This window comes from Ostrea edulis, chromosome 7 (genome assembly GCF_947568905.1).
Source record: "Ostrea edulis chromosome 7, xbOstEdul1.1, whole genome shotgun sequence".
Classification (NCBI taxonomy): Eukaryota; Metazoa; Mollusca; class Bivalvia; order Ostreida; family Ostreidae; genus Ostrea; species Ostrea edulis.
This window is the reverse complement of record NC_079170.1, coordinates 85,876,521-85,888,842: the sequence shown is the minus strand read 5'-3', so window position 1 is coordinate 85,888,842 and position 12,322 is coordinate 85,876,521. Positions and strand designations below refer to the sequence as shown.

General features: G+C 36.3%; 2 protein-coding genes across 4 annotated transcripts in view; one reads left to right on the top strand and one right to left on the bottom strand.

Annotated features, from left to right (window-relative positions):
- Positions 1 to 12,322, bottom strand: part of LOC125653998 (serine/threonine-protein phosphatase 6 regulatory ankyrin repeat subunit B-like) — a 1,068,599-nt gene that overhangs the window by 387,878 nt on the left and 668,399 nt on the right. The window lies entirely within an intron of this gene.
- LOC125657106 (isoleucine--tRNA ligase, cytoplasmic-like) overlaps positions 1 to 12,322 on the top strand; it is a 36,721-nt gene that overhangs the window by 1,901 nt on the left and 22,498 nt on the right. The window contains exons 1-7 of one of the 3 annotated variants that reach the window (XM_056142810.1): positions 1,950 to 2,076; positions 8,562 to 8,698; positions 9,048 to 9,204; positions 9,801 to 9,920; positions 10,326 to 10,545; positions 10,984 to 11,112; positions 11,269 to 11,356. In XM_056142810.1, coding sequence (XP_055998785.1) covers positions 8,577 to 8,698; positions 9,048 to 9,204; positions 9,801 to 9,920; positions 10,326 to 10,545; positions 10,984 to 11,112; positions 11,269 to 11,356 — 836 coding nt within the window. In that variant the 5' untranslated portion in view covers positions 1,950 to 2,076; positions 8,562 to 8,576. Of the gene's footprint in view, positions 1 to 1,949; positions 2,077 to 8,561; positions 8,699 to 9,047; positions 9,205 to 9,800; positions 9,921 to 10,325; positions 10,546 to 10,983; positions 11,113 to 11,268; positions 11,357 to 12,322 lie in introns of those variants that run through there. The other 2 variants (XM_056142813.1, XM_056142812.1) reach the window with 2 other exon arrangements.

Here is a 12,322-nt window from a genome sequence, read left to right as displayed (position 1 = left end):
TTTGATTTGATACATAAATGTATATTGTACCAGGTGTAGAACTAAATTCAAATTCAGTTATCTTAAACATATGTAGTTCGATTAAAAACACGTTCGATTTAAAAAGGCTATGTTTAGGGAAAATTGTTCAAAGAATTATTTTATCTTTTACAATGGTGTTTTCGGGGGAGGGGAGGGTGTACCTACCTTTTATTCATTGGATGGGCTCATAAAATATGTTCTTACCATACCAGCCAGAATAAAGTAATAGATTTACAATTCAAGTCTTTTTCAGTATGTTACCTTATTTATTTTTTCTTCATTTGTGAAACAACATACTGTCAAAATTTGGGGGGGGGGGGGGGGGGGGTGACAAAGCCGGGGAAAAAGATGGTGCCAATAGACGCTTGCTTGATATTTTTTATTAAAACTTACTATGCAAAATATTAAGCAAGCGCCTGTTGGTACATTCATCCGCAAAACACACCTTGTTCAAATACATAATAATGCTTTAGTATGAGGTATCAATATGAAATGGTGGATTCTAAGGATGAGTTCCTGTTCTCTCTGTAATTTCTGCATTCCTTGTTCAAAATAAGCCTTTTGATTTTGCAAAATGTTGACCTGCTCATGACATTATTGCACAATATATTTTCCGTTTTCCGTTCCGTCTTCCGTTCCATTTTCCGTTCCGCGTTTTAGCAACACCCCAGCCATCATGGTAAGATTTGCTTTGGTGGGCTTCCGTTTTAGGGAGGAGTAAGCATTCAAACTAATAAAAATATTGGAAAGAGATATCTCTTTCTCTTTGAGAGATATCTCTTTTTCAACGATCAAAGAGATATCTCTTATACTTTGAGAGATATCTCTCTATGAAATCTTAGAGAGATATCTCTTTAAGTGAAGGAGATATCTCTCAAAGTAAAAGAGATATCTCTCAGAGTAAAAGAGATATCTCTTTAAGTGAAAGAGATATCTCTCTAAGTGAAAGAGATATATGTTAAAGTATAAGAGATATCTCTCTAAGTGAAAGAGATATCTCTTAAAATGAAAGATATCTCTTTAAGTGTAAGAGATATCTTTAAAAGTAAAAGATATATATCTCTAAGTGAAAGATATATCTCTCTAAGTGAAAGAGATATCTCTCTAAGTGAAAGAGATAGCTCTTATTTAGAGAGATATCTCTTAAGATTAAGAGATATCTCTCATTTTAAAGATATATCTCTTTAAAATAAGAGATATCTCTTTAATTCAAGAGATATCTAATTTTTCGAATAAATAGTAAAAGGGCTTGCCATATTTCCCTTCATGCAAATTGATTCATTGTTAGAACGATTTTAAAAGTTTTACTGGTAAATTTCTTCGTTTGGACATTATAATCTTCTTCTTCTTACTTTAATTTTTTTTCTCTTCAACACTAAAAATGAATGATTTTGTTCGATTAAGCAGTAATTATATCACATGGGGCAACGTATAGGTCTCTACATAGAGGTTGATTTGTGGAATAATCCCGGATGTCGGGAGATTTTCTTCAACGATAGAGAGCGAAGGGCTTAATTATTCTCCAACAATTCTGACAAGATAGATGTGTGTAACTACGGTGGGATGCACAACCATGCACATGACGTCAAGGTACATATGTATAAAGTTTCTAATAACTTCTTGACGCAGTGTTCGGCGATCTATTTTGAAAATTTAAAACAGGAGGACCGTGATATAATTTTGATGCACAACATCGTTTATACACTGTACGTGTACATCGAAATGGGGTTCAACATCGAGCAGTCCCTCAGTAACATGCATGATACATATGGCATGATATGCTCTAGACTTTGTTCTAACACCCTCCGTTTCAAAGATCACTCATTTGTAAATCTGCACCTCATGGTGATTTATCTATTTATTTATTTATTTTTGATTCATCACAGCGCATAAATTTCCCACCGGGAATAGTAAGTTGTTGGTTCTACATTTATAATAGGATTACTTCCGGTACGCGTGTTTTTACCGGTGAGAGCTGATGCAACGTTTGTGAAAGTATTCTTTGAATCTATAGCTCTGCAATGATCTATTCTGTTTGATATTTATGTGATTGAGGTTTGTATGCATCAGAAATAATGCGATGATGTTTAATGGTTTGAAGTGATATGTTTTATGAATATCCCGTATCCTGTTTCGTTCACTTAATTATAGCCTCATGTTGTGTACTTTCGTATTGTGATACGAGGACTGTTCGATATGTAATGTGTATTGTAACACAACGCGGTAACGCTTTGCACGATTTCGGGGATGATGATACTCTTGAATAGCTCTATTCAATGCCTTTACAACGGTATAAACACGAGCCTTCAGCTCATAGTTTTAAACTTTATACAGGTTGGGACTCGAACACTTCCCCTATAGCGAGATATTCTCGCAAAAACGCGATTATCTCTCTCTAGCGAGAGTGGCATAATCATGTTATTTGATTCGCACATCTTTAATATACTGTTTATTCCGTAATTTAAGAGGTCCCCCACCATCCCCCACCACCAGCCTACAAGTTTGTTTTAATTTATACTTCTTTCACCTGTGCCAATGTGCAAATGTTTGAAAATTTGCATAATCCTATAGTAATTCAACAGAATAAACCAAATTTAAAGAGCAAATAACTCTTACACTTTCTCGCGAATCAAATAACATGATAATGCCGCGAGAGTAAATATATCCCGTACAACCGAGAAAAACACCCGTGGAGTACATCTCTTCGTGTTTCACATGAAAAGAAGAAAAGGTGCTAAAATGTCTGATACTTCTGCAAATATATTAATCAAAACAAAAACACTCACGATGTGTATTGGAGTTCAGACTGCTTCCCTTTTCCGCAGCAACTTTGATATGCAATTTCTTGATTATGTTGTCAATTTCATAGAAACAATTTGCATCGTGTTGAGTGTGTGTCGCACTTATTCAGCGTTGCACGGGATTTAATTGCCATTATTTTCAATAAAGACGCCAAAACACCTGTTTATGGTCATGTTTACTCTCTCGTTAAAGAGGGATAATCGCATTGTAGGGATAATATCTCGCTATAGGGGAAGTCAGGGATCGAAATTAACTTTTTTCACTACTAGCAAATTTTAGCTAGTGGATTATTTTCCAACTAGCAAAATTGAGCTTTTACTAGCATTTTTTAATTGATTGCTGTTTTACAGGAATTTAAGAAAACAAGCATGTATCTATATCAAAATATAGGGAAAATCTTTAAAGTGCAATAATAAAAATAATATTGAGAATTCTTTCATTTAAAATTTAATGAATTATCAGACAACATACATGTATCATTGGTGCATGATGAGGGTCATAGAGCACACTTGTGCGGCAAACTCGCTGTCCAGAGATCTACCACCTATTTACAACATCATGTGGTTTGAAATCTTGAAGACTGTTTGCGGCAATTCAAACTATATGTTCAAAACTTTTGGAAATTTCATCTAAAAAATTCTAGTTGAGAAAAAAAACGCGAACTCTAAGTGTTTGACTATAGACTACAGAAGGACACTGCATGAAGTGTGCCACTAACACTTTCATGTGTTGTTTCATGTAAACACGGACGAGATCAACATGTTTGCTATTTAAATCAGACATCTCTGAAACGCCCAAAGTGTGCATGAAGTAGGCCATCTTCGACATCACTGACTGAGATGACCTTGGCCTTAGTTATTTATTCGATCCACATTTACTTTTTCAATACATGTATATTCATTCTGTAAAGCATTTCTATGCGCAAGAAAATTATTGTAAACTTCAAAGTACAGCCAATAAATCAAGGAAATCCGTAAAAAATATCCTTTTTTTTTTTCACTCGCAAAAAGCTGCGATCACTTGTGATTTTTCAAACGCAGTTTCAATTTTTAACTCGCATTTAGCGAGTATTTCCCCTCAATTTCGTTGCCTGGAAGTGTTCCCAACCTGTTGTGATGAGATAAGAGGGCTTGTTCGATATGTAATGTGTATTGTAACACATCGTGATAACGCTTTGCACGATTTCGTTGATGATGGTACTATTGAATAGCTCCATTCAATACCTTTCCAACGGTATAAACACAAGCCTTCAGCTCCTCATAGTTTTGAACTTTATAAAGTCATTTCAATAGAGCCAGTCGTTGACCACTGATGTAAAAATGGGTGAGAAACAGGTTGAAAATATTTAAAGAAATTAGAGCTTATATAAAAGTTCACACAAAACGTGGTCATTCAGTAATGCAGATTTTTACTGAATTTGTGGAAGTTATGGGTCTGATAAGGTATCTTATGAGACAGTTCGTTGGTGGAGAAAGAAATTTCTGACTGGCACAGAGTCTGTCAAAGATGAAGCAAAATTTGGCTGACATGTGACTGTAACAGGCAAGGCGAATGTCTCAAAAGTTGGGTAATAATTGAAAGTGATGGCAGATACATGATTCATGATATATTGCCAAAGCTGTTGGCATATCACTATCGCGGGTGCATTTCATTTTGAAGCGTATTTTGAAAATACGAAGGATTTCTGCCAGATGGATGCTGCATCTATTAACAGCAGCGTTTTTGGGTTTTTTTTCCTCTACCTATTGGTACTGGTACCGGTACCCATTCAATTGGGAAAAATAGCATCAAAATTGAACAAATTGGGAATTTTCTACCAGTATATCTGCAAATGATTTCAAGTAAAAGAAAAGAAAATATCAAGAAGTATTCATCTCTTTACAAACTTTTTACGGTAATATTTCCTGTTGTGAAACATAAGGAATCGTCGTAGGCTCGTTTTAGAATTGTCGTAGCTCCACAACATGTCCACTGCCATGATCTGTACTTTCAATTTAATACCGGAAGTGAACATTTTAGTTAAACCGTTCAACGTTTCAGACTAAGTAAATTACGATGTCAGCTGTCTATTTTTCGGCAAGTGAATTGGGAATTTTTTGTCTCAAAATTGGGAAAAATCAACGGTTTTTGGCATTATATAAGGGGGGAAAACGCTGGACAGATGACCCAAAACAGGTACGAGTACAAACCGCTAAGCAATTGCTCCAAATGTTTCCCAAATTCAATCAAAGACAATTTGCACACATTGTTACTGGTGACGAATCCTGGGTTCGCTATTTCGAACCAGTAAGAAAAATTGGAAACAAAGTATGACTAACTAAACACGGTAGAATACCTGTAGTTGCCAAAAGAACCATAAACACAAAGAAGGTTCTTTATTGCATATTCTTTTCATGTAATGGTATAGCCGTACAAATTCCGGTGGCGAAGGGCAAAAGTGTTACAGGTCAGTATTACCGAGATGTTATACTAAAAAAGCATAAGAAATATTATCATACTGCCACACCCACCATACTCTCCAGATCTAGCCCCATGCGACTTTTTCCTTTTTCCAAAAGTTCTTATCTGGTCGTCGTTACAAGTCCCGACAAGCCCTTGGCTCAGCCATCAGGCCGTGCCTCAGAGGTCTGTTCTTTAGTCAGATTGAGGTCTACCTAAATCAGCGTACCATGACACATTTCAGAAATGGATTCAGAGATTGAAGTTATATATTTCAAACCGCAGAGAATACTTTGAAGGGATGTAATGTTCATTTCACTATTTGAGTCGAATGCTTTTGAGATATCATACAATACACATTACATATCGAACAGCCTTCGTATGTTTACAGTTTGGGCTCATTTAAAGATGATATTAAATGGAAAGTGATCCAAAATTAAAAACAACGTAGACAGATGGAAATTATATCAGTTTTCATGGTTTTTATATCTCCCACAGGGGCTTGCTCCCGTTAAAAAAGTTGTAAACAGTACCTGCTATATTTTTACTAGGGTAGACATGCATGGTGTGGGGCCCCTCTCTCGCTTCGAACTTCATTTTCTTTGTAATTCCCTGTATTCTGCCTGCTCACCACCTCAAACAGTCCCTATACATGTACTACAAATTCGTGTAAAAATTATCCCTCATATGTGTCACTGTCCGCTCCCCAGATGTTTTTTTTTTTACCGTGACCCGTATGAAGGACAACTGTTTGTGCCATGCAACGAAAGTGCATCATGCATTGACGTGCACCGACTCTTAACTTTCTGTATGTCACCCAGCATGAAGAATATCTACCGCTTTATTATTTTTTTTAAGTGAAAACAAGAAATGCTACGGAAGAAGATATGATTGAGAAATACGGTATTACTTGGTATGAAAAACAAATAATTTTTCGTTTAGCCTTACAAAATTGGTCAAAAACATTTCATATGGAAATATATACCATATACATGCCAATAGGTGGCAAAGTCGATATGTGGTGCACTTTTATATTTGAGAATTACAAACAGTGAAATATCCAAGACGTATTACCATGATTACTGACAAAACATTTGCGAGTGTAAATATTTTTTACTATAATGGTCAAAATAAAAGTAAGAAAATAAGTTTCAGTGCACTGGTATTGCAATTATTACTTCTGTTCCCTTATCAGTGGAGACAAGAAAATTGGGTAGAAAGGAATTTTTTCATAGATAGTAATACTGTTTTACACGACCATATCTTCTGTAACATTTTTTTTTTTTTTATGAGAGCAAACCTCTGGAGGAGGGGGGGGGGGGGGTATTGAGACAATGGAAACTGGGGTATTTTCCATCTGTCTACATTGTTTATATATTTCTTTACTACATTTATTAAAATCATTTTCCATCTAATATTATCTTTAATTGAACACAAAACTGTGAACATAACATCATCACAATATAATTATAAGGTTAAAAAAATGTGTGTTTACTGTAATAACCTCAACATCTGCTAGGGGTGGTGTGACATCTGCTAGGGGTGGTGTGACGTCTGCTAGGAGTGGTGTGACGTCTGCTAGGAGTGGTGTGACATCTGCTAGGGGTGGTGTGACGTCTGCTAGGAGTGGTGTGACATCTGCTAGGGGTGGTGTGACGTCTGCTAGGGGTGGTGTGACGTCTGCTAGGGGTGGTGTGACGTCTGCTAGGAGTGGTGTGACATCTGCTAGGGGTGGTGTGTTTACTGTAACAACCTCAACATCTGCTAGATGTGGTGTGTTTACTGTAACACCTCATCATCTGCTAGAGGTGGTGTGTTTACTGTAACACCTCATCATCTGCTAGGGGTGGTGTGTTTACTGTAACAACCTCAACATCTGCTAGAGGTGGTGTGACGTCTGCTAGGAGTGGTATGATCTCCAGGGCTTGAAACTTACTTTTTATGTCACTAGTTCAGTCGGACTGATGAGGTTTAATTTTTAAATAATTTACCAGTCCACCAAGGTTATCTACAAATATTAAACAAATTTCGTTAATGTTTTTGAAATTGATAGATAATGGGATTTAACTCGATATGCCTCGGACAATATTGCAGCACTTGATATATTTACTAATCGGGTTCATCTGATGTCTACAGAGGAATGGCGAAGGCAACGTTTTAAAAAATTGACCAGTTCTATCGTTCTAACAAAAACAAATGTATGTCCGTACGCCAGGATTTTAACCAGTCATGGACTGATGAACGTATGTTAATTTCAAGCCCTGATCTCAAGCAATTGTTCTCTAGTTGGTTGGTTGGATTTAATGTCTTGCCCGAGAATTTTTCACTCATATGGAGACTTTACCATTCCCAGTGATGGGTGTCTATGTTTGGTGCTTACAGACTTTGAGCAGGGAGGGATCATTATCGTGTCACACCTGCTGTGACACGGGATCTCGGTTTTTGCGGTCTCATCCGAGGGACCGCCCCATTTAGTCGCCTCTTACGACAAGCAAGGGGTACTGAGGACCTATTCTAAACTGGATCCCCAAGGGTTCTTTATATTGAAGTCATGATTTTGGTTGAAAATATTATAAATGTCATGGAATTTTGGAATGGTGCAATAACACTTATTTCAGGTGGGCATATTCTTTGAAGGTCAGAGATGAAACAAATGGAAAGAATTATTATCTATTATTAATTGTAACATTTAACCAAAGACATTCCAAGTAACAAGAATGCAGTATCAATCATAATATTATGTTCTGCAGGTATTTTTAAGGTATGAATGTACAATTTAAAGAAATAGTTAAAGATATTTGTTATAAGATCATAAAGGGCAAAATGCAGTTTGTACGGTAATCCCTGTGGCTCACTGAACCCTCCAATGTCGGAAGTCGCCATTGTTTAGAACGGAATAATAGCGGTTCAGTTCCTCGTTGAACTGTCCAATGGCGGAAGTCGTCATTGTTTAGAATGGAGTAATAGCGGTTCAGTTCCTCACTGAACCCTCCAATGGCGGAAGTCACTATTGTTCAGAATGGAGTAATACGGTTCAGTTCCAGAAGGAGACGAAATTTCCCGGAAGTCATATTTTTCGATAAAAAAAATTAGGGTTGGGGCAAAAATATATAATGGTTGGTTGATGACCGTAAACACATTTTTTTGTGGCCTAACAAATGTACATAGTATTACAGTAATACACTATATGAGATTACATGTATTTTCAGATCGACAGCTTAATGGGACCCTAGGTCCACATCATTCCTCACTCATTGTAAAATATGCTTTCTATCACTCTACATCTTGTTTATTTCCAGTGAAATATATTTGATATGGCACAATCAGTTCCAACAACAAACATTAGCTTCCCGGGTGAAGAGGAAAAAATTCTGAAATACTGGAAGGAAATCGATGCTTTTCGCACGTCTTTAAAACAGTCAAAAGGAAAACCGCGGTGAGTGCAGTATATAAAATTAAATTTTGTAGCACATTTGAATTTTCCCAGAAAGTTTGGTGCTTTGATTATCCGTCTTATTTCTAAATGAGCAAAGACAAAAGATGCACCGTGAAAATGGCTCACTTGATTTTCATGCATGTCCTTTCTAATTGTTCGAAAATCATGCATACACCGTGCAATATTCATACATTTAAACTTTGAATTGAGAATAATAACTACATTTTGGTATTTTGAATCATACCTTGTTATGTCAACATGAGTTATATAAGATAGAATGACCGGAATACAGAAATTTTAACAACTATACAGAACAATTATCTAAGTATTAAATGATTTGATATCACAGATACACATTCTATGATGGTCCCCCATTCGCCACGGGCTTGCCTCATTATGGACACATCCTGGCCGGAACTATAAAAGACGTGGTAACCCGCTGGGCTCATCAGACTGGGTTTCACGTGGACAGACGGTTTGGATGGGATTGTCACGGTCTACCGGTGGTAAGCTCTTTTATCCGGACCACATATGACTGTTATGAATGTGTGTTAACCCTCTCAATTTACGCAGGAGTCTTTCGCTAACAAGCTTAGCCTTCTGCAATGTAAAACTCTTATGAAAATTCCCTATTTGTTAATTTAAAAATTTAACCACCAATTTGGCCATCATTGTTTGTCTATATTAATTATTAACCAATGAGGGGTGGAGTTTTCAGAGTTACGTGAAGCCACTGTTTCGTAAATACATAATATTGATTGAGTCTGTCGGAAGTTATATAATTGTATCATTATTTACAAAATGGAATTGTAATGACTGGAAAGTGGTGAATTCCTTAAAACATTTATAAACTTTTTAAAAAAAAATCGGTGAGTAACTTGTTAGTTCAATGAGATGTCTCCGAAATACTGGTTTGTTTTAGTCAAAATATTTCTGTAACGTTAAGAAAAAACATCAGCAGTATTTAAAGTAGAATGATATTGTACTTTGAATCAATAAACCCTCACAAGCTACTCAATTTTTTAAGCTTGTACAATGTTCACATCTACTTTTGTAAGCTTTGTTGTGTTATTGTTGTACACATTTTTTTTGCTTTTTGTAGGAATATGAGATTGACAAAACATTAGGCATCAAAGGCCCGGAGGATGTGGAGAAAATGGGGATTGCGGCTTATAACGCGGAGTGCAGGAAGATCGTCATGAGATACTCTACTGACTGGGAAGTGAGTCAAACTGCAGTGGGTGGGGGGGGGGGTGTAATTGAATAACTGAAAGGCTCAAACTATTTCCAAGTCTGTCTTAATTTAACTCTGATAGGCCCATTTCACATTCATTTCTGCTTAGGTACCTTTGCTGAAAGTCAAGTTAATATATACATTTATTATTTATCAACACGTGATCTAGTATGCACAGGCTTGAGATTGAAGAAACTGTTGAGAGCTATAGAAATTGTTCAGTATTTATTGTCCAAGTGTTTGTAAGCCATTCTAAATATTGCACAACACTAGAATTAGATATAAATAGAAATCATCAGTAGATGTGGATGAAAATTAAAATGAGTCTGGTAATAATGATGTATTCTAGACAAAACTTATTTTACATTTTAATGCTTTGAATGTACCTTTCAGGAGATTGTGACTCGCCTGGGTCGGTGGATCGACTTTGAGAACGACTATAAGACAATGTATCCCAGCTTTATGGAGAGCATCTGGTGGGTGTTCAAAGAGCTATACAACAAAGGACTAGTTTATAAAGGGTCAAAGGTCATGCCCTTTTCCACTGCCTGCAACACTCCTTTGTCAAACTTTGAGTCGGGACAGAATTACAAGGATGTGGTGGATCCAGCAGGTGACTTCTGGTTTAGAATGTTATTTTTTCTAAATGTTGGGGGGGGGGGGGGGGGTATTTATATTATTGTGTAACTTATTTCGTCTTTAATCATATGGCTATAAATTCAAATTTTAGCATTAGATACAGTTGAACTTTGGTGTCTGGAACACTGATGTCTCGAATACCATGGATACGTCAAAGTGATTTTGTAGTCCCAACCACTTATTCTCTAAGTATTATACCCTCAATATCTTGAGTCCTTCAATATCTGGGAGTTTTTTCTTGGTCCCATCGAGTTCAAGATAACAAGGTTTGACTGTATAAAGTAAGATTGAACAGCATTGTATTGCAATTTTAATGTAGGAAATATCTAGAGTGTGAACTCATACACTGATGCTAAAAGGTGCAGGCATTGAATTTTGACATTGTTAACGATACTTCTCGTTTATATTTTAGTCATTGTTAATTTTCCTCTCTTGGATGACCCTGATGTTGCGATCATTGCCTGGACAACAACACCTTGGACATTGCCTAGCAACTTATCTGTGTGTGTGAACCCCGACATGGACTATATCAAGGTCAAAGGTGAGAGATCAAACAATGAGCTCTTGTAGTTGTAAAATGTTATCCATTGCTTATTTGAAAATTACTCTTGCTCAAAATAATGTGCTTGTCTACCTTATAGAACAGAGAAATATGAGCAATTTTGAATATAATCCTACTGGGTTTTGTTAATTGTAGACAAATCCACGGGGAAAGTTTACATCATGATGGAAGCCAGACTGGAGGCTCTGTTTAAGAAGGCAGATGAATACACAATCTTAGAGAAGTAAGAATTAATTCAGTAGTGGGAGGTTATATGATGTCAACAGATGAGAATGTGATTGGTTGTCTATAGATGAGAATGTGATTGGTTGTCTACAGATGAGAATGTGATTGCTTGTCAACAGATGAGAATGTGATTATTTTTCAACAGATGAGAATGTGATTGGTTGAAAATAGATGGGAATGAGATTGGTTGAAAATAGATGAGAATGTGATTGCTTGTCAACAGATGAGAATGTGATTGCTTGTCAACAGATGAGAATGTGATTGCTTGTCAACAGATGAGAATGTGATTATTTGTCAACAGATGAGAATGTGATTGCTTGTCAACAGATGAGAATGTGATTATTTGTCAACAGATGAGAATGTGATTGGTTGAAAATAGATGGGAATGAGATTGGTTGAAAATAGATGAGAATGTGATTGCTTGTCAACAGATGAGAATGTGATTGCTTGTCAACAGATGAGAATGTGATTATTTGTCAACAGATGAGAATGTGATTTCTTGTCAACAGATGAGAATGTGATTATTTGTCAACAGATGAGAATGTGATTGGTTGAAAATAGATGGGAATGAGATTGGTTGAAAATAGATGAGAATGTGATTGCTTGTCAACAGATGAGAATGTGATTGCTTGTCAACAGATGAGAATGTGATTGCTTGTCAACAGATGAGAATGTGATTGGTTGAAAATAGATGGGAATGAGATTGGTTGAAAATAGATGGGAATGACATTGGTTGTCAACAAATGAGATTGTGATTGGTTGTCAACAGATGAGGATATGATTAGTTGTCAACAAATGAGAATGTGATTGGTTGTTAACAGATGGGAATGTGATTGGTTGTCAACAGATGAGCATATGATTAGTTGTCAACAGATGAGCATATGATTGGTTGTCAACAGATGGGAATGTGATTGGTTGTTAACAGATGAGAATGTGATTGGTTGTCAGCAGAAGAGAAAGTGAT